Here is a 22,332-nt window from a genome sequence, read left to right on the forward strand (position 1 = left end):
CTGTTGGAGGCTCCGTATATATAAACCACAACAAATAGGTAGCCAAACATGAGACTCATTGGCTTACCCTTTACTCTTGAAGCCTCAGCTGGATTCTCCACAGCACTGAATTTCTACAGTGAAGAGGCTTCAAACAACAACAGAAAAAAGAGAGTCCTATTGTATTCCTTCATGTCAGTGTTAGGGTTATACTCATGGACAGGGCCTTCTGGATGACAGGTGGGCTTCTAAAGCCACCATATCCCTCTTCCATATTCAGTTTCTCTCATTCATCCTTTTCCTTTTCCTCCATCACCTCCTATTTTCTCCTCTTCCCCTCTCTTAAGACATGCCACCATGTAACATCCTTACCAAAAGTAAACTAATGCAGGTGTTGTGCCTTTGAAAGTTCTAAACTGAGCTAAACAAATATTTTTTAAAAGTTAATTGCCCTGGTTACTGCACTGTAGTAATGCAAGGCTGACCCATACAAAATATAGTCTATTAAATCATATTTAATACCCCTTAATACCTTAAATAAGGTACTTGATCCTTATCAGTCTTGAGATTCATCATGTTAAAGAAATCATAGTAATATATACTTGTCAAAAATAGATCAAATAAAGTACTAAGCATATATGAATGTATTTTATAAAAGCTATAAAATGTTATACACAAGAAAAATAAATAGAAAGGAAAATACCACAAGGCATATCCTCTAGTTGGAGTGGCTGTATATGTTCAAACTGGATACTTCCAGAATATTTTGTTTTAAAAATCTTGTGTATGCATACACAGGTGCAGAGTCCGGACAGTGGTTCTACATCTCCTGTTCTTTCTTTTTTTCCACCATATTCCCTTGAGATAAAAATCTGTCACGGAACCTAAAGCTTGCCATTTTTTACAGGCTGTCTGTTCAGTAAGCTCCCAGGCTCCTTGTCTCAACCTTCCGTTTAGAATAGGTAAAAGCATGCCCAGATTTTTATATAAGGGCATCAGGATTCAAACTGCCCACATGCTTGGGCAGTTAATCACTCTTACTCACTGAGCCTCCTGAAATATTTTTGATACAAATACTGCCATGACAGGAACTCTCTGGTTAAGTGGTTTCTGACCAGGGTAAAATTCCTCAGAAGAAAGCATGGCAGTGAACATTTTGTGTAGCACCAATTTTATGGATCCATTGACTACAGTATCTGTAGAACTAGACATGACTTTGTGGGGTACTATCTTTCTACATTTTCACTATATATTAGTGACTGTGTTCAGTCTTCTGGCCCCTTGCCTTAAGCCAAGAATGACAGGCCATCACTACTATCACTCTAGCACATGAACTTGGAAATGTTTGTGGCATGTGACAGAGCATCAGGACTTATCAGTACCAGGTGGCTTATCTACTGCCCAGCCACATGACTTTGGACAAGACACAGCTGCAAAACAAACGAGACAGATAAGAAAAGCACTGAGTCCTCAAAACTCCTGTATTCTGAGATGCCCAGACATCCTTGACATTGCACAAGATGAGATGACTGACAACTTAGACACTTTCCTATGATTTCCTTAAAACAGAAGAAAAATTTAAGTACAACTCAACAGAAGCACACATTTGAAATAGAGAATTAAAGTTTTTTTGGATACATTTAAAATGAATACATAGAAAAATAGATGTTCAATTCAGAAATATTTTTATTTTCCACATAAAAATAAAATTACAATTATAAGCATGAACCAAGAAACAAACTGTAAGCATAAACTAAATCTTCCAAGGTAACTTGCTACATAACCATGATAATATTATGATTAAATGTCCCATAAGTTCTAGATTTTGCAATTCAAACACAATATTGGTACTTTATTATAGACAAATGGCATATTTAAAGATTCTTTTTCTTTTCTTTTTTTTTTTTTTTCGTGCATCTACAAGTACTGTGTGAAGGTGCACACAAAAGCCACAATGTACATAAGAAGGTTAGAGGAAACTTTGCGGGTTGCTGGTCCGTTCCTCTCACCATGCAGATCCCAGGGATAGAACTCAGATCAGCAAACTCCGAAACAAGCACCATTACCTGCCAAGCCATCTTACCCACTGGATGTCGAAATCTTAAAAATATTGTTCTCCACATTTTTCAGTTTGTTTTCAAAATAAAAAAAGCTTAGCATACAATTACAGGCATTGACTTTTTAAATAGAGATTCACAGTAACTTCAAGATATATTTACACTGAGATATACAGACAAAATAGTTGCTGAGTCGAAAAACCTTTTCCCTCAAAATGAATAAAATTGAAACTGTGAATATGAACCAAGGAGCACATGTCTCACAAGGTACCTGTGGTTTACTTTACGTTTGAAGATACAGACATGTACAATACTTACAGGCATTTACACTATTTTTTAAAATAGCTTTGTTGTCTAAGAACTGACTTTCAGTAATAAGCTTTGATAGACAACTGGTCTAGTGGATATCAACTCTGTCATAAGCAGCAGCAAGTACATATAATGGCTTCTTCTCTTCCCCAGAAAAACTACATAAAAGGAGACACCTTTAAAGAAGAAAACAAAACAAAAACAACAAAACCCCCACAACTCCTCCAAATGCAAATGATTAAGAACCAAAGAATATGTTTACAAAGAAATCTAAAAAATCTCAATTACTTTTCTCAGCAAATGGGTTAATTTACATATCTGCCCCTTTTACTACCTCTTGATTTCAAATTCTAACTTCATTCTTTATTTATTTTGCTAAATACTGGGAAAACAGACATCTTGTGGTGTAATTTTAAGAACTAGCTCTTGGGGGAAAAGACGAATCTTAGCTTACTCTGCAGCTTCTACAGTGTAATTAGTATGGAGACTACATGGCAACACCAAGGTGACAAACTGGATCTGCACTGTCTGAAACCTAACAATCACCTCTCACAAGCTATTAAAAACCACTGTGTGGTCACCAGTGTCAAAGTCCATAATCTCATCAAGTGTGGCCATTTCGGAAGATAGATAGAAATATAACTTACAATAATTATTTTTAGCACTAAGCTTTCAAAGTTAAAAAGTAAACGAAAGTCTACAGGATTTTCCTACCCTTCTACTTGTTCTACTAAACTTATTTCAGGAAATTAAAATATATCATACTTGAGAGAAAGTAAAGGGCAATAGAGTAAGAAGAAAGAAAATACAGGACATTCTAAGACATATGCTGATAGTCATGTTTACAGGTCTTGTGTTTACAGATGGAAAATCTTATAAAAGCAATAAATTCCATGTTCTTTAAGTCTCTTCCATTTAATTTACATGTGCTGTAGATCTGTCTCAATCTCTTTGACTCAGCCCTGGTGTGATGAGCTGGTCAAGGCACGTACTGCTGCATAATACTGTTCATACAATTGGCTCATTAAAAAGCAGAACTAAATTCCAGTGTCTAAAGCTGATCTTAGGTATAACTACCTGCCTTGTATCAGATCTTGGGTAACTGCCCGTTGGGGTGGCCAGGGAATTCTTCTGGTTGCAAAACATGGAGTCTGCAGGTGGGGCATGTGCCCTGTTGCATCAACCATGGTCTAATGCACTAAGGAGCAAAATGATTCAAGTCAGAGTTTCAAATTTAGCCTAGCAGAGGCAGCTACCACTCTATATACTGTAGACACCAACCATCACATCTTCTGGTGGACCGGAAAGCCGAGCCATCTGCTACATGTGTGGCTCCCTCTCTGGTTTGCTAAGCGACATACCAGGCAACTGCAGAGTATCCTTAAGCCAATCTCTTTGACGCAAATTTTGGTCTCACCCTATTTTAAAAATGACTGGTACGTCTTCCTGACAAACATGCCGGGGGAGCTTGCCATAGTCTCTCTTTTGTCAATTTTATTTATATGTTGTTTTCATTTATAATTCACTTAAAAAAAATCACAACTAAGCATATGAATGTTACCAATATCCTTCTGAGGCACTAAAGCTGAAACTCCCCGGAGGAAGTCTTCTGACTACTCTCTATGATGACAATGACAGTAATCTTGAACTATAAAGTATTTGCTTTGTTTTGACTCTACATATTGACACCAAACCCAGGTGTTTTTGATGTTTGAATAATGGAGAGCCAAATCAGGTTAGGATTATGTACAGGGACTGTTTGAGGCCTAATAACTAACTCGAAAGAGTAACCCGAAGGAATCATGTACTTGTTCACTGTGAAGTGGGTGTATGTTCTGTTAAACACTCTTTTATAAAAATCATCATACATTAAAATTTCAAAATGAAAAAGCTGGGTGGCTGTGTCATCTTGGAGACCTCTGAGATTGGTTATTTTTCATACCTCTTCAGATTGAAGAAGAGAACACAAATAATTTTGCATCATGTACCACACACTGTATCTTTGAAACATGGTTTGAAAAATCCAAGAAAACACTTCTTGTCTAAGATATCTTTTCTTTTGTCAAGTCACAGGAGGACCTGGACCATCCATTACATACAACAGTTATACAGCAGCAGCTGCAGGTAATACATGGGAATACCAAGAACACAAAAGACATGCCAGCCTTACACTTCTCTAGATTAGCACTCCAGGATCTGAACCTTCGCATGTGAACACAAGAGCTGAGAGAGATTACTAAGGAAGTCTTCTGCTTTAAAGTGAGAAGGGCCATTATTACAGAAGGACAACAGACACTGTAGAATTTATAGCAAGTCGGGGTAAAGTGGCACTTCTTTGTTGCTAGTCTTGTCACTCACTGCTATGTCAATCAATATTTCTCCTAGTTCTGTTCATGGGAACTGTATACTGTATACCATTTAAATCTCCAGGCTGTCCTCCTGAAAAACAGTAGCACAACCATGACTGTATACAGTGAAAAATTAAACGTTTTGTATGGTGCCCAGAGTGAAGTGTAGTTATGCCCAGGGGGACTGTGAAATGGCACTGGATGCTGATGGACCTTGTAAGTAAGGTAGTGATCTTGCTTAGCTGATTAATGGTAAAATGTTAACAGGACAAGCTTAAAGGTTTACCTGAGAGTGGAACTTGTGAGCACAAGGCAAAACTGAAAGGTTTTCTGGAGACAAATTCTCATGACAGATTACACAAGGCTCCTCTTCTTCCTCTTCATTATCCTAGAGAAAATTAGGATAAAATTTAGGCTATTCTTTTCCTCTCAGATCTAAATGTGTTCATAATTAACAAGTTCTGTCTCACCACATCTTTGGCTCCTTCCCACGTGGCAGAGCCCTGTGCTGACTTGGGGTCCTGGGGAACATTAGGCTGTGATGCAGTGTGGCTGGGTGAAGCACTGTTGCCATCTTGAGCAGACTTTTCTTCATTCTAAAAATAATACTAACTTTTAAGAATTATCCTAAAACAGTATCAATTTATAGAACTGAATAGGTTGTAGCAAAAATTACCAAAAGCATAAACAATATTCATGATAAATCTTGAAAAAATGCTGGCAATATTTCTTAGAGCTATGTAGAGTACTTTTAAATAAATCATTCCAGAAAATTAGAAACAAAACCAAACAAAATTTGCATTTAGACTTACTCAAGGAAGCCATTAGAAGATGAAAAACGATCAGGCTTATTCTAGTCTGATCAAAACCACTTCCATGTAACTTGTCAAGTAGAATTTGAGGATTTACTGCTAATCAACGATGTCCTATGATTAAGCTATTGATTCTTGATTCTTTAACATGTTGTGAAACTATTACAGAACTAAAGTTTGTAGTTTTTTACTTGTTTACCTCGGATTTTTTGGGCTCAATCATTTGAGAAATTTTGTAAACAATTTCATCAAATGTCAGTCGAGACACAGACTTCCCATGAGAATCCTTTAATTGTTGTAAGAAATCTGTTAGCTCCTTCCTGGAAGATATCAAAAATAGCGATGAGTTAGTTTTTCCTACTTCTTCAAGGTTGTGCCCTCAAAAATCAAATATAGAATTCTATTCATGAGACAGTCAGCATACAGACTAAACTCTAGTCTTGAATCTAAAAATATCATCTGCATTTATTTGCAACCAAAATGAAAACTGTTGTGTCCAGAAGTGATATTTTATGTATTTACCAGTAAAAGCTAACGATATTTGAATTTACTATATGAAAATTGAGTTGATTTATTTCATATTGAGAATTTTGTATCTAAAACTTTATTCAAGACTATATTATTCCTTTTTAAATAACTATTTTAATAGTTATTATTACTATTGTTTTCTCAACTTTATTATACTTAAATGTTTTACTTTTAAAAGACTCAGACCCCAAAAAATTAAATAAAGAAGGAAAGCAAGTACAAGATACCTTCATGACATGATAAAGTAACTAACTTCCAAGTATTTAATCAGTATTTTCCCTTTTAATCCTCTATTGCCATCTGTACATCTGACAGAAGAAGAAGAATGAAATAATTTTTCTTTTTTGCTTCATGATTTATTCATTCTATAATTATCTATTTATAAGCATATGATAATTCTGTTTTCTACTTATAATTATGAAACTTATTAAAACCATAATCTAATTTGATAGCAACAGGATATATTTTCAAATGAAAATACAAAGGGAAAACTAGACTTATTTCTACAAATATAAAAGCACAGATTTTAGAATTTTAGATTTAGTTAATTTTAAATCCTGTTAACGCCAGAAAAATCATGAATTATTATATTGAACTGTGTCTACTCACACAGAAATCATAAGAATATCAATAAAGTAGAAAAAAACCCCAAACCTAAAACTGAAACTTGATGGTGTTGGGGCTTAGACTCCAATTAACTGAGAATTTACTTTGGTGACCTGTTACTAAAATTATTACTGTAGCTGGAGGCATTCAAATTAGATAAGTTTACATCTAGTACTTCTAACAAATGAGCAAACATAAATTTAAACAGTTATCTTTATATGACTTAAGAGTAATAAAATGTAAAAATGTTTAGCATTTCTATTGAGCAAAATATCTTCTTAGTCAATTTTATTTTACTAAGGAAAATAAAGTAAGGAAATATTTGTCCTTGTATGTGTATGAAATATTTCATTTCTACAATTAGGGCTATAAAACTGAAAAATACACATGTAACCAACTAAAGAAAAATTAAGGTACCTTGTCTGTTGTGGAAAAGCAGTTTTCAGCCTGTCGGTAATCCTTTCCCAGTTTATCATGAGAGGTTCACTGCACAGACTTGCACTGGGTGACACAGTATCACCTATAGGTGTTGGCATAGCCCAGGTTATACCAGGCATCTGTAAAGGGCAGAAAGTTATAACCATCAGCTTCAGTTATCAGGCAACACTGCATGCCAACATAACACTTTGATGCTTTAGAAAAAAAGCAGAAAGAATGAAAAGTCATAGTGATACTTATATTGACTTCTTTCTTTTCTTTTTTTTTTTTTTGTAACAAATACAGTATTGCTAACTTTCTATTACTTAATTTTACTTACTTTAAAAACAGGGTGTTTGCCTAGCACATACAGAAACACATACAGAGTGCTTATTATTGAATTAAAAAAAATAGTGAAAAGTTGAAAACTGCTTAAAGCCTGCCAACAAAGGAATGAGTAAATAAATTACAGCAAATCAATCAAGTTCTTACAAATAGGTGTATACGTTTAGGTATTAGAGATTCCATGGAATATGTTTAGTTTTTTCAAAATAGTATATAGAAAAATATTTATGGTGTGATTCCTTTAGCATTAAAATTTTTAATAAATGCATGCATTTAAACATACAAAAGCATTTGTAAGCTACACAATAATCTTTAAATGTTGATTTTTACCCCCCTAGGGATTGAACCACAAGGTAATTTTACTTGCAAATGTCTATATTTCTCCATTATCTACATTTTCACAACTATTAAATATATGTTTATAATTAGGAAAAAATAAAGATAAAAATTTTAACTGTACATAAAGATGATGCTATTACTAAAAGCGCTTTTTCCCCATGTCTCAAAACTATCAGAGACAACAAGTGTGGGAGGTACAACAGCATATTAGAAAGAGCTTTGTTGCCAGGCAGTGGTGGCGCACGCCTTAAATCCCAGCACTTGGGAGGCAGAGGCAGGCAGATTTCTGAGTTCGAAGCCATCCTGGTCGACAGAGTGAGTTCCAGGACAGCCAGAGCTACACAGAGAAACCTTGTCTCAAACACCTCCCCCCCCGCCCCCGCACACACACACACACACACACACAAATCTTTGTCACCAACAACATTTTTTTTGTATATGTCATGGTTTAGAAAGCTGATTGGGTCACTAAGGCAATTACATCATTTACCTAAAGCTCTATGGCTCACCTTGAAAAGTGAGCAATGACCACCAGTGATTGGAATCAAACAAGATCTGCCTCAGTGTCTACCTTTCCTCAGGAACCTGAAGATAATCTTAGGAGGTTAAGAGATTTCAATGTTTTCAGTAAAATTACATTCCAGTCATTATAGACTAACAGCAAGCAAATTGCATAAACAACACAGTTAATATGGTGATAGAAGATGTACTACTTGCTTAAAATGTTGAGGCTTACATACACAACTTTTGTAGACAACTGGCATAGACATAAAGGAATCCAGATAACTATATATTTCAAAAAGAAACTGAGAGCAAGATACAAGAACCATATAGTACTATACATATGTGTGTGTCTGTATGCTACACATGCAAACACAGAAAAACACACACACACACAGACATGCACACACACATATGCAGGCACACATACTCAGGTTTTAAAATGCCCGGAAGTTCCTTTAAGAAAAGGTCAGGATTAGAACATTTTTTCCCCCTAGTTATATCTGACATCAATCTTTTGGAAGAATTTTTTTTCTTTCTTAAACTTTAGTCAAAATGACAAATAATAATTCCAGCCATTTTAAATGTCTTTATTCCTTTAGGTTTGAAAAAAAAAACTTATCTGACTATCTACAATTAGGAAGATTGGAAACATTTAGGGTTATGTTCCAAGCTAAGGTTACTTAAGTTGTTTGTTGCAAATACAGCTGAAACCTCTGGGTACACATGTAACATTAGTTTATTGCATTGTGACTTGCTGTCTTTTCCTTCTTTTTCTACACAAGTAAAACTGCAATTTCAAGGACTTGGTAGTATGAAAACAATCTATCTTAATTTCAAAACTAAGACTGATTATATGAGGCAAAACAAATATTTACTCAATTACCGTTTAATTGTCATCATCGCCAGTATTACCAACATTATCCTACCAACAAATGGAATCCCATTTTACTTATAAAACACTAGTTAATATTTCACCAGAAAAGGCTCTTACCAGGGGTGGTCTAGGTTGTACAGCTGCAGAGATGACTCCAGGGCAAACTGCAGGCATTTGAGGAACAGTAAGTATGGGTCTAAAGAAAGATTCCTTCACAAGGGGTCTTCCTAAGAATTGCTGTATCTAACATAAAAAAGGCAAAACAAAGCAAAACAAAATGAAACAAAACCCCGCACATATTTCTAGACTTACCTGGCCAATGATGTAAATTCACGGAGCTATGCAGGGTTTCTAAAATACTGGCTTGAAATTCAGATATAAAGTACATTAAAAGCAATGTGTGTCACTGAATATGACCATATGTTTTTTAGGTTTATAGTTGTGTTAAGAATCTGGAAATATTCGACAAGAAGAACTCTAGAATACTATAAGTAGAGTTTAATGAGTAATTCTAGTGGAAATTGAGAGGAACAGAATGGTTATAATAATGTGAACAGTAATGAATTACAATCATCAAGTTTTAGATATAAATAGGACTGTATTAGGAACTGGACAAGACACCATTTATGATACATTCTAGCAAATATGTGGTCTTTGTTATACTCAATGATGAGTAGAAATAAAGTTTACAGAATTACCAAAAGCCATCTGCCCCTCAACATCTCACCTTTCTTTACTTTTTAAAAAAACATTTCTTATTGAATATTTTATTTACATTTCAGATGTAATCTCCTTTTTCCCCCAACCAGGAACTCCTTTTCCCACCCCACTCCTCCTGCTTCTATGAGGATGTGCCCCCACTCACCCTCTTACTCCCACCTTCCCACCCATGATTTCCCCTACACTGAGGTGTCCAGCCTTCACTGGACCAAGGACTTCCTCACCCACCTATGCCCGACAGGACGATCCTCCCCTACATATACAGCTGAAGCCATGGGTCCCTCCCTATGTGCTCCCAGACCAGTGGTTTAGACCCTGGGACCTCTGGTTGGTTGGTATTGTTGCTCTCCTCATGGGGCCACAAACCCTTTCAGCTCCTTCAGTCTTCTTTCTAACTTCTCCATTGGGAAACCCTTGATCAGATCAGTAGTTAGCTGTGAGCATCTGCCTCTGAATGTGTCAAGACTCTGGCAGACCTCTAAGGAGACAACTATATCAGGTTCTTGTCAGCATGACTTCCTGCCATCCACATCAATGTCTACCTTTAGTGACTGCACATGGGATGGATACCCAGGTGGAATGGTCTACAGACGACCCTTCTTTCAGCTTCTGTCTTACTCTTTGTCTCCATACTTGCTCCTGTGAGAATTTCGTTATTCCTTCTAAGGACCGAGGCACCACACTTTGGTCTTCCTTCTTCATGAGCTTCATGTGGTCTGTTAGGTGAATCTTTGTTGTTTCAAACTTTTGGGCTAATATCCACTTATCACTGAGTAAATACCATGTGTGTTCTTTTGTGATTGGGTTACCTCACTCAGGATGATATTTTCTAGTTCTATCCATTTACCTAAGAATTTCTCAAATTCATTGTTTTTAATAGTTGATTAATATTCCATTGTGTAAATGTACCACATGTTCTGTATCCATTCCTCTGTTGAAAGACATCTGGGTTCTTTCCAGCTTCTGGCTATTATAAATAAGGCTGCTATAAAAATAGTGGAGCATATGTCCTTGTTATATGTTGGAGCATCTTCTGGGTATATGCCCAGGAGTGGTAGAGCTGGGTCCTCAGGTAGTGCTATGTCCAATTTTCTGAGGAACTGCCAAACTGATTTCCAGAGTGGTTGTACCAGCTTGCAATCCCACCAACAATGGAGGAGTATTCCTCTTTCTCCACATCCTTGCCAGCATCTGGTATCACCTGAGTTTTTGATCTTGGCCCTTCTGACTGGTGTGAGGTGGAATCTCAGGGTTGTTTTGATTTGCATTTCCCTGATAACTAAGGATAGATATTGTACATTTCTTTAGGTGCTTTTTGGCCCTTTGAGTTTCCTCAGTTGAGAATTCTTTGTTTAGCTCTGTACCCCGTTTTTTAATAGGGTTATTTGGTTGTCTGGAGTCTAATTTCTTGAGTTCTTTGTATATATTGGATATTAGCCCTCTATTGGATTTAGGATTGGTAAACATCTTTTTCCAATCTGTTGGTTGCCGTTTTGTCCTATTGACAGTGTCCTTTGCCTACAGAAGCTTTGCAATTTTATGAGGTCCCAGGAGGTCAGCATGTTGAAGAATGCAAATCAATCCATTCTTATCTCCTTGTAGAAAGCTCAACTAAGTGGATAAAGGACCTTCACATAAACCCAGATACATAGAAACTAACAGAAGAGAAGGTGGGAAAGACCCTTGAATACATAGGCACAGGGGAAAAGTTCCTGAACAGAACACCAATGGCTTATGCTCTAGGATCAAGAATTGACAAATGGGACCTCATAAAATTGCAAAGCTTTCTTTACTTTCTATACCCAGACTTATAGAAAACAAAACAAAACAAAACAAAACAGTATTACCTAGTAATCACCTCCTAAAAGTTCACAAAACCTTTGTGTGCATTTCTGACATTAAAGTACTCTTATCTCTAAAGTACACATAAGTACATCTGGTTAAATCTAATGGTCCCTAATAAGGAGAGAAGTAGTGTTAGTGGAAACTGCCCCTGTAGTCATAACCACAGGAGATTATAACAGCTAAAGAAAAAGAAGTCCAAGGTAGAAGTAGAGGGACTGGCTCTCTAGTTAGCTTTCTGGGGTATTATGCTCGAATATTTTACTTATACAGTGCTATGGAAAGCAATGAGAAAAACAGGTGTCTCTCATAAAGTATGTAAGTTTGAAAGGATGAAAATAACGTTTATAATTCAAATGCGTAAGTGCCAGCTTGAACTAGCCTCTGTCAAACTGTACCCCTGTTTATAGCATTAGCATGGACTGGCCATCAGTGGCAAACTGGTAGTTAAAACATGCACTTAGCTCCATCTGAGGACACACCAAACACACTGTATACTCTGTATTTTACACCTTGCCATTTATTAAAATGAAGACAGAAACTTCCTAAAACGCTATGCATCTTACCAGTATCTCAGGACTTGGTGGTGGTGGAGGAAGCTGGACTGGAGGCAAGGTACTCAAGGCAAACCCCTGCTTCACCTTGTTGATCTGTTCATTGTACTGTGTCTGACAGAAGATAAATATATTTCAGAGCAATAAAATTAACACACTTTAAACAAAGAATTGATATTCGATATCCATAATTTTATTTATATAAAAAATTACAACTCTGGCTTGCTCCAGTTCTATAAATGTCTTGTTCTCTTGGAATTTGGGAGTGGGTAAAGGGAAGGCTGGAAGAAGAGGGGAACAGAGGGTGAGGGGGAGAACAGAAAGAGAGGGGAGTGGAAGTCTAATTTTGGGAACTTTTGTGTTTTCAGTTTTTGGTATAGTTCCTAGTTTTCTTTATTCATTTTAGTGAAAAACTTATGAGAACAAAAAATACAACCTTTCAAACAAAGCATTTAGTAATTTCCAAGATGAAAATGGACGTGAATGAAAACAAGGACAGGAAATAAGGAGCTTTTGGGTCTAAAAGTCTGAATACACCTAAAAGAAATTCTAAGTAGCACTACGGACAGAAGGACAATGATTACAGAGAGAAAAGGCTCAAACCATCACTCTAAAAGCAGAAAAATATACAGTTCTCAGAGGCAACTTTTTTTGCAGCTGAACACCACTGCTTCATTTACAGATGTCGATGTAAAATCAATCAGTGTTCACATACAAGTCTGAAGACTATCTATTCTATAAATACTCACTAGTTTAGCCTTTTGATATTTTCAATTCAATTAAGTCAATAAGTAAGAGTCTGCAGTGTGGAACAATTATATATAATTTTAAGATTACAAAAGAATATAGCCTTATTTGATATTTCACTTAATTCTATACATATAAAATTATTGGTGAATTCTATAGCTAGTTAAGACACTTAATTTGTTTAAAGTGAAAAGAAAACTAGGTAAGGAGCAACTTTTGAGTTGCTTTTCCTGGGATAATGAACTAAAAAGTCACATATATGAGTCTATAATTCATATCTAACATTAATTATATGAAAATAATTACAAACCAAGAGGATAATTTTTGGTAACTGAGATGAAAAAATATACTTACGTTTCTTGAGCACTATTTGCTTTTAGTGTTAGATGTGCTCTCACATGAATTCTGCCAATGCAAATATACTCAGAACTTACCCTGAGGAATGCAATCTTGTTTCGAACATCTGCTACAATGGCATTCCAGCTATCGACGGCAGCCTTTAGTTGAAGTGATTCTAGGTTGCTGATATAGAAAAAGAGCCACAGAGGAACCTCAATTTATATATAACATTTAGATACTCCAAAATTTCAAGTGCTCTCAAGTATTTATATAAAATGAAAATTAACCTCAATACTAGCAATTACCTCAAAGGTTAAAAATACATGGACAAGGCCTGTTATTAATAAAACGAAATCAGTGATACATGCATCCTTCTTAAGGGAAAATATAACACATGCTTTTAGAAATCGTTTCCCCCCTATCTCCAGAATGTCATTTCTTTTCTATCTTGAAGTTACTATAAAATTTTTTTGTTTCAAAATATCTCCAATAAAGTAGGGAAGCAGAAAAATCCAAACAGGGAAGTTGCAGGTGCATTCTCATGAATGTTGACCCACCTTGGAGGCAGGTTTTAGATGACCTTCATTTTAACCCTGATATCACGGAGCCAGAATTGATTTATCTGGCTCTAATATAAATTAGAAAATTAAACTGCTTCTGAAATGACAAACTATAAAAACAAACACACACACAAAATACAAACAGACAAACCCAATCAACACTTTGCTGTGATGACGAATGCTGTCACTGTCCTGATGAAGAACATCAAGCGCACCAGTTCCCAACTGTTTACAGATGCACGTCATAGAAACACTTAAGGTAGGAACAACTCACAAAGCTTTAGCGCTTACTGTCTCTACAAGAAACTTCCCGTGGATTTCCAAAAGAGCTATCTACAGTAGCATCTACATCATGAGCCTAACAACTTACAAAAGCAAAATAAGCCATCAGTAATATCAGGCAAGAAGTAGCTTCACAGCACTCTAATTTTTACAATGTTCTTTCTCCTGGCAAGCAAAGACAGACCAATTGGTCACAATAGTACTGTCTCAGCTTGATTGTACATCAGAATTAAAGAATAATGACAATTTTAAAAATGATTATCATTATGAAATAATCCTTTGAAGAGATAATCAATTCATTAAAATTAAAAGGTATACCCTTAAATTTATAAATTATAAATTAAAAAAATTTCATTGAACTCATTTGAAAATTAGTAAGAGCACAGCAGAAATTGCCTTATAACATGTAGCATTAGGTGTTGTTACTGTATTTTTTCCCAAATATATTACAAAGGTACTTAAAATCAAGCATCAGTAGAAAAACAAATAGAAAGCAGTTTTCCAAGGAGAATCTATCTTGGACACTCTGCCCTTCACACATGCCTGCCAGTGGGGAGGAAGCTGCCCCTGGATTCAGTGCTTGTCAATAATTCAGCAGATAAAACAACATACATCAAGAATAAAGAAATAAACAAACCTGAGGTCTTAGCAGTACCCCAGTGACTGTGTTTCACATTTGTAAAATCCATCACAGTCAACCATGGAGACATCTGTCCCTCTCGGATGTCATGGTGAGTTAGGAAAGAAGAAAACCTTACCTTGCTGCCATGTGTGTTACCCTGGCCAGCTGATTGAGGCACTCCTTTTCTGTCTGCTCCAGGTGCAGTAAACCAAAGTCTCTACGACATTGTAAAAAATACACCTACAGAATTTTAAAAGACAAAGGAACTGAAGGAATTTTAAGTGAGCATTCTCTTTTTAGTCATCTTAAGTAAACTCAAAGTGACTTTTCAATCTTTTCCAGGAACTCTGTATTATCTGATAATCCAAGAAGCATCATAAACACTTTCTGATCAAAGCAATTCTGCAATTATACTTATTTCATTCAATAGTTACTATGTTAGTAAGGGTAAGAACATCACTTTTCAACTTTTTTCCGACATATTGGACTAATCTTGGAAACTGTGGAGTAGTGCCTTGGTCCCAGAGATACTAACTTGACTGATAATAAGATAGCATAGACGTCAGGAATTTTAAAGTCCTCACTAAGTTAATTCTAATATGGAGCTAAGTTTGGGAATATTTAAAAGAAAACCTGCTGTTTATATGTTCATGAAGGGCTATAGAAATAATTGGACTACAGAAAGGGCATAGTCCAAATGAACCTCACAGATCGGCTTCAGTATTTCTCTCCCACAGAAGGAAGACTTTCAACAGTACTACTGATAGACAATCATTTAGTCTAAAGCTTTAGCTGTTAATACCTGCTCTCAGAGAGTAATGTGGTAGAAAGTGCAGGAGACAGAAACTTTTAACGAAAAGCTCTGAAGAACAAACATGCATGCCCTTAAGATAAGGCCAGCCTTCCCTTTGTTATGGTAAAGCTGCAGCATCAATGCCTAGCACTGCTTGGATTCACTTCTAAGTTGTTGTGGAATCCCAAGAACTTGACTAGAAAAGAGAAATGACAGGTGACAGATTTGTAATGCTTTCTAATGTCACCAGGTTCTTCAAACAATGTGCTCTTACTATATAGCAAGTTTCACTAGGTATAAATAAAAATCGCATGCACACATACAATATTATTTCTTCTGAGAGACCCCAGCTGTGGTATTCTAAGCTAACTTTAACAGTATTAAGAGACTTTCTGGGGTTATGGGAAGTTGGCTTTTGATGTTGAGCTTATGATATGTATGTGTTTTTGGAAGATCTGTATGGGACACAGCAGAGAAAGTGGTATTACAGCAACAGATAAATGTTATTCTTACAAGTATGGCTTAAAGACCTAGCTTCCTGGGAGCTAGTCTCTAACTATAAATATTGCGATTTCTTGGAGTTGCTGAAGGAAAGCAACTTAACATTACAAATACTCAAGCAGACACGGCAGTGAAACACAAGGTCTGAGCTTAAGCGGTAGTATTTTGAATGATACTAAGTTTTATTTGTGTTTATTCCAAAGCCAATCTTTTTTCAACTCTTTAGCTATACTAAAGTAAAATTATCCTTCCCCTCCATCCCACCACTTTCCTTTTACCTCAGCTGTTAAGGCTCTGCTGGTTTCTGCATTCAGTTTGTTTAAATATGTTTTAACTGTGCTTTCCAGATTATGCTTCTCCATTTCCCACTGAGATCTGAAATCCATGACCATAAAGAATTAGCAACATTATAATGATAGCCTTTTCTAACTTCTCAGAAGGAGGAAGATAAAACCATTACAATGAAATGTTTTCTTGGAAAAGTATACATAGCACATGAAAACAAGAGAAGACATTAAAACATACAGTTATTCCGTTATTACCAAAAGTGCAGAAGTTTTAAAATTCCTAGTACAGAGGCTATGACCTATATTCTGAATCTATAATCATAAATGAATTTTACCTCCATAACCTATTAAATATAAAACCTTACTCAAGAACAACGGATGGAATGTTTGGGTTCTCCTGGACGTACAATTCATTTCTTGAAAATTTCACCCTGTTGTGTAAGTTTCTTTTGAGATTAAAACTACCATCTTGCAGGAAACTTATTGAGTAGTATGGTATAAACAATTCAAAACAGCTTCAGAAAGTTCCTGAAATCAAGCAGATTCACTAAGCCCCTCCCTCCCAGAGTAAGCAATAAAAGATAAGAGTCTCTCAGAAGAGCAGAACCAATGCCCAAAGAAGACTCATAGCAAGCAAAGTTGCAAAGACCAAAGTTGCCACCAGACCAGCACCAGGAAGAAGGTTAGACCAACTGAGATACCAGGAAAGGACATTCTCCAACCTGATGAGCTGCCTCGGACTGTGTAATATGGTCCAGGATCTCAGTTTTGTTTTCTGTCACTCATGCTGAGGTTGGCCTTTGTGATATAGTTGTTTTTGAGTCATTTCTGCTCCTATAAGCAACCCCAATAAAACTCATAAATAGAGCATGTTGGACTTTGGTGGTACCTGTACTTTGGTCTGTTGTGGATTCCCTATATTGGGTTGAGTAGATGTGTGTGTTCCATCTCCCCAGGATAAGTTTTGTTACATAACAAATCCCAAAATGAGGACCTTAGAGGAGGCAGTGCCTTTTCCTAATGATTTGTACAAAGAACTTTGGGATGTGGTATGATCATAAAGATGAAGCCTTCATGAATTGAAATAATACTTTATTTAAAATGGTGCTTTGAGATAGCTATGTTGTCCTTCTACTATGTTAGGGTAAAATGACAAGATAAGCAAGATCTTCTATGAAGCAGAAAATCTTTAATAGATATCACATTGGTTGTTATCCTGGTGTTGGGGAAATCAGTGTCTGCTGTTAATACCCTGTCAATAGTTTGTTATAGCTTATAGTGGAGGAACCACTAGAGCAAGGTGCTTAGCTCTCTACTTAGCTTCTGTACATGTGGAAATGCAAAGTTTTATTACTTTAAAAAACAACTGATATAAAAATAATTCAGAATATATATATATATATATATATATATATATATATACACATATATAACAATATATATAACACTCTCTGTTTGGCATTAAGTACTAAATGTTAGTTATTGTTAATAAATTTGATTTAATATTGTCTACTTCTGTGTCAACAGCAGAAGCATGTAATTTTCCTTCATTATAATAAAGAAAGTCACTGCAATCAAACAGTTTTCTAGTTATTTCAGTATCTGGGTTTCATACCTTAGAATGAAATTAAATTCCAGAGTTTGAATGGAAGAGCCATACGGATCCTGTGCAGGCTATTACTGATATTGGAACTTCTGAGGTTTCTCTCTATTTCCTCTTATTCTTTCTCAGGTTCCTATACTGAAATCTCAGAATCACATAACCTATAAACTAAATTCTGCCTTTAACAAGAACAACTGAAAATATACCTTTATAATAAGGAATATCACAGAAACCATTTTTAATGTTTTGTTAAGAGAAATACACACAGATGTTTAAAAACTTTAAAAAAATATTAATGGTGGAAGATGACAAATATATCCCATTAAAGGCAGTACTTATTAGAGACAAAAAAAAAATCATAAAATGTTTAAACTACCACAACAAATATAAAGTCTGCCTAAAATAAAAAAAGTTACATTCCATCAAAATTAAAAACTGTTGTACTTTAAAGATATTAGGCAAATGGAAAGACACCTTACAGAACAGGTAAACATGCCCACAGATCAAAATGTTATACAGGGCTGGTGATAGCTTATTTCTAGAGTATTTCCATACTATTCACGAGGCACAGAAAAGTATTACTTGTACTAAACATACAAAGAACTCAACGTCCTCAACAGTAAAAGATTTCCAGCTTTAAAATAGCTCAAGAAATTGAATACATTTACTCAAGAAGATACAGTGATTATTAATAAGCACTTAAAATGTTGAATCACTGAAGTCAGTGGAAAAATACAAACCAAAATAACTGACTGCTCTATACTTAACATGTACCAGGTAAAGTTAATACAATCTAAAATGTTGTGGTGAGAAAGGACAAAAAGGAGAACTAGCCCACCAACACTGCTGACACTTTCATTAAAAGGTATAGCCTTTTGTACAATAGCTTTGTAATTCTCTAAAAAGTAAAGTGTGAAGTTTATTGATGAGCCTGCAATTTTACTCTTGGTATGTAACAGGGAGAGAACAGTTCTAAGAATCCTCATATACGAGTGCATTTGTATGAGATGTTCAGAATGAGCAAATCCAAAAGACACATTTACCAGAAGCTGAAGAAATAAAGAGGGAATAACTTTAAAGTTAACCTAAAATGTCTATTCTAGGAGTGACAAACACGACCTGGAAACAAGGCAGTGGTGGTGGTTGTCTACTTCAGTGAATATGTTAAAAAGGCAGAGGGCCACATGCATTACCCAGGTGAGTTTATGCTATATGAATTGGTTCTTTGTAAAAATATTTACAAATTATGCTCAGACAGTAGGTGAATCTGGGTAAAACTCTGAGTACTACAAAGTACTTGCAACTAGAACTACTGAACAGAAGAAGTTCCTGGTTTTGGTAGTAATTTGTTGAATCTGTAATGTTGCTGACTGGGCTGTTGTCAGTTTTCTCTGGACAGAGCTATGATGGATATATCTTCCAACCGGTCTATACCTCTTTCTGATTTTATCTATTAACCAAATGGAGTTACTTATATTACTCAATCTCCTGTGCAAAAATGCTATTTGGATAATAAATGATTATCCCAGCTAAAGATGTTACGTTTCAGAGAGGGAGTAAAAGAAAATGAAAGAAAATGGTGTACCTTTTCATGGAAAGTTGGTCTTTAAGGTTCTTGATTTCATCATCTTTAGCATGGATTTGGCGCTGTAATCTAAGCAAATAAGGAAGTCATAAAATGTTAGAAATAATTTCTCATTAACACAGAAAAGCCCCACTGTAGCTGAGAAAGGGACCAAGTATATCCTCTATAAATCCTGACCTTGAAAACAGCAAATAAACTCCTATAGCTCATCCATTAGAAGTTTATCCCTGACTTTTTGTAACTTCTTTAAAAAAAAAAAAAAAAAAAGCAGCACATAGGAGCCTTTGTAATTCCTACTGTGCAGTCACACTGCCACCTAGTGGCTGCAGGTAGAATAAAGCTAAAAAAACCAAATTCTGAATTTTCACTTTTATCAAATTTTGTACTTACTTGGACATTTTATTGATTCCAAAAGCCACTTGTTGGTTAAGAGATACAATGATTTTTTCTTTCTTTTTGATCAGCATTTGATTTTCTTGCCATCGAAATGTCACTGTTTTCAGTTGCCTTTTGTAATCCTGCTCAATGAAAAATAGTTTCAGTATTCAAGTCACCAAAAATGGAAAGAACCAAATCCACACTGAGCTTTTTAATATAAACTTTATTATAAAAGTACTTGTAAATAAAAACATTATACACCAAAATTAAGCAGACCCAAACAAAGTCTATACACTTACATATGATTAGCATTAGCGTGAACACAGAATTAGGAAGCGTCACAGTACATATTCTACGTTCAGTACTAAACATTTTATGCACTTAAAACTACAAAAAGAACATCATAATCTCATTCATAACTCATGTCCATTATGTGCATTCAGTCCCTCACCATCCCCTTATTCGGTATGTATTGAAAATACATATTTTTCTCATATACAATATCCACATTATTATCCTAGTTCTTCTCCTCCCTCTACTCCTCCCAGGTCCTCCCCATACCTCCTCCAGTCTTGATCCACTCCCTTCCTGTTTCTCATTAGAAAATAGGCTTCTAAGGGATAATAATAAAATGTAGTATGATATCAACTAACTCATCAGAGTTAAATGGACTGCTTCCCAAATTTTTATGCTATCCTTGCACAGGAGCCATGCCAATCTTCTATCATTACAATTTTAGTATATGTGCCACCAAAGCAAGTACCACACCAAATTTCCACCATTCATTCATTCATTCATCCATCGATAGACAATAAGGTTGATTCCAATTCTCTGCTATAGTGAATAAAGTTATCAAGAAACATGGAGGATGCAGCTCTCTCTATGGTAAGGTGTGGTGTTCTTGGGCATATGCTCAGGAGTGAGAAAGATGAGGCACACAGTGGCTCTGTTTTTAGATTCCACACTGATTTCCACAATAGCTGCATTAATTTGAACTCTAGCAAAAATGGGTTCTTTCATTGAACTCTTTAAGACAATGCACCACAGAGTTTAACATTTGAAATATTTGTTCTCTTAGACAAAATACTCACTTCACATTCATACTGCAACTTATAAAGCTGATGCTGATGTGCAAGCCTTTCCTTTTCAGTTTCTCTGAAGTCTGTACTTTCCTTTCCAGATGAGCCCTTAAGCAAATTAACAAGATGTTTATTTCTCTAAAAAGACACTTATATTTTCTATTTACACATTTTCCACTGTATATAAAGTTGCCATTTACAATAACTCAGATTCAGGCTTTAATTCCCTAATAGCACTCATTAAATGACACAACAGTTTTAAATTGCTGCTACTGCTGATGACACTCATGCTTGTCATTTGCAGTCTCTGTACTGTTCTTAGGTGGATAGGAATCACAAAAAGGCACTTGTTATTCTCATGTCAAGGTATTAAAAGGAGGATGTAACTTGCCTAAGATTACAGATAGTAAATGCAAGAGCTAGAATTCTAATTCAGGCAGTACCAATTGTCTCTCCTAATTACAGCAGTACACTAACTTATTTTATGTTCAATTTCTCTACTATATTATAAACAGGATACTAACAGGAAACATACAATATAATACATGTTACTTTGCAGACAGTTCAATAGTTTTTATATAAGTGATTACACTTTTTTTCTGCAAATTTGTGCCAATTTGATTCTCATTTTGAATTCTTCTGGGTTACTGACTAACATTAATGGCTGAAATTTAAATTTTAGTTAAAAGCCAAAGCTATGTCAATTCAGTTAAAATATTCATATTGTAACAGTAACTGATTGTGACACATTCATATTTTATACCATGTAGCAGCTCACTGAACTTCAAACACGTTACATGTGTGTGTGTGTGCTTCAATCTTTTACCTACTTTGTACAAATTGTTCTTTTGAGGAGTAATATTCTTATATTCATAGGTATATCACTTCAAACAGTGGATGTTACCAGAAAAGGATCCAGAAAAAACTGCTATACACTAGAACTTTTTAGAAAATATTTCATCGTTGCAACCACATTTAATAAAAAGAAACAAATTAGAGTAGTTTTGATTGCTTAACATGTATTTTCATGACATATCAGTGGGATTGTGCTAGTTTTTAGTGTGTTGTCATCTCCTCTCTCTGCTCTTTCACACTCTTCGGAAACCTTTTACAAGAGGCGCACTTAAATGTGAAGTATGTAGTCTCAATAGTCTCAATTATATTTTAATCCCCATTTTTTTTTTAAATTGTTGTTGCTTTTCTTATCACGACAGCATAAACTGCTAGGCTTTTCAAAACATACTTTTCAAAACTAGGCTTTTCAAAAATACTGCTCAAAGAATCTGGAGAAAACAAAGTTAACAATTTTTTTCTATAAGAAA

General features: G+C 35.4%; 1 protein-coding gene and 1 non-coding gene across 5 annotated transcripts in view; both read right to left on the reverse strand.

Moving 5' to 3' along the window:
- Positions 1-1,842: 1,842 nt before the first annotated feature.
- Dzip3 (DAZ interacting zinc finger protein 3) overlaps positions 1,843-22,332 on the reverse strand; it is a 59,668-nt gene continuing 39,178 nt past the window's right edge. For 3 of the 4 annotated variants that reach the window (XM_034514804.2, XM_034514807.2, XM_034514806.2), the window contains 13 exons: positions 21,023-21,118; positions 19,944-20,071; positions 19,554-19,622; positions 16,357-16,453; positions 14,921-15,024; positions 13,416-13,503; positions 12,247-12,348; positions 9,236-9,361; positions 7,057-7,196; positions 5,705-5,825; positions 5,164-5,289; positions 4,980-5,081; positions 1,843-3,543 (listed from right to left, as the gene is read on the reverse strand). In XM_034514804.2, coding sequence (XP_034370695.1) covers positions 3,433-3,543; positions 4,980-5,081; positions 5,164-5,289; positions 5,705-5,825; positions 7,057-7,196; positions 9,236-9,361; positions 12,247-12,348; positions 13,416-13,503; positions 14,921-15,024; positions 16,357-16,453; positions 19,554-19,622; positions 19,944-20,071; positions 21,023-21,118 — 1,410 coding nt within the window. In that variant the 3' untranslated portion in view covers positions 1,843-3,432. Of the gene's footprint in view, positions 4,785-4,979; positions 5,082-5,163; positions 5,290-5,704; positions 5,826-7,056; positions 7,197-9,235; positions 9,362-12,246; positions 12,349-13,415; positions 13,504-14,920; positions 15,025-16,356; positions 16,454-19,553; positions 19,623-19,943; positions 20,072-21,022; positions 21,119-22,332 lie in introns of all 4 variants that reach the window. The other variant, XM_034514805.2, reaches the window with a different exon arrangement.
- On the reverse strand, positions 20,592-20,694 carry LOC117718371 (U6 spliceosomal RNA). Its single transcript, XR_004608056.1, has one exon. It is a non-coding gene; the product is annotated as a U6 spliceosomal RNA (small nuclear RNA).

Source organism: Arvicanthis niloticus, chromosome 12 (genome assembly GCF_011762505.2).
Source record: "Arvicanthis niloticus isolate mArvNil1 chromosome 12, mArvNil1.pat.X, whole genome shotgun sequence".
Lineage (NCBI taxonomy): Eukaryota > Metazoa > Chordata > Mammalia > Rodentia > Muridae > Arvicanthis > Arvicanthis niloticus.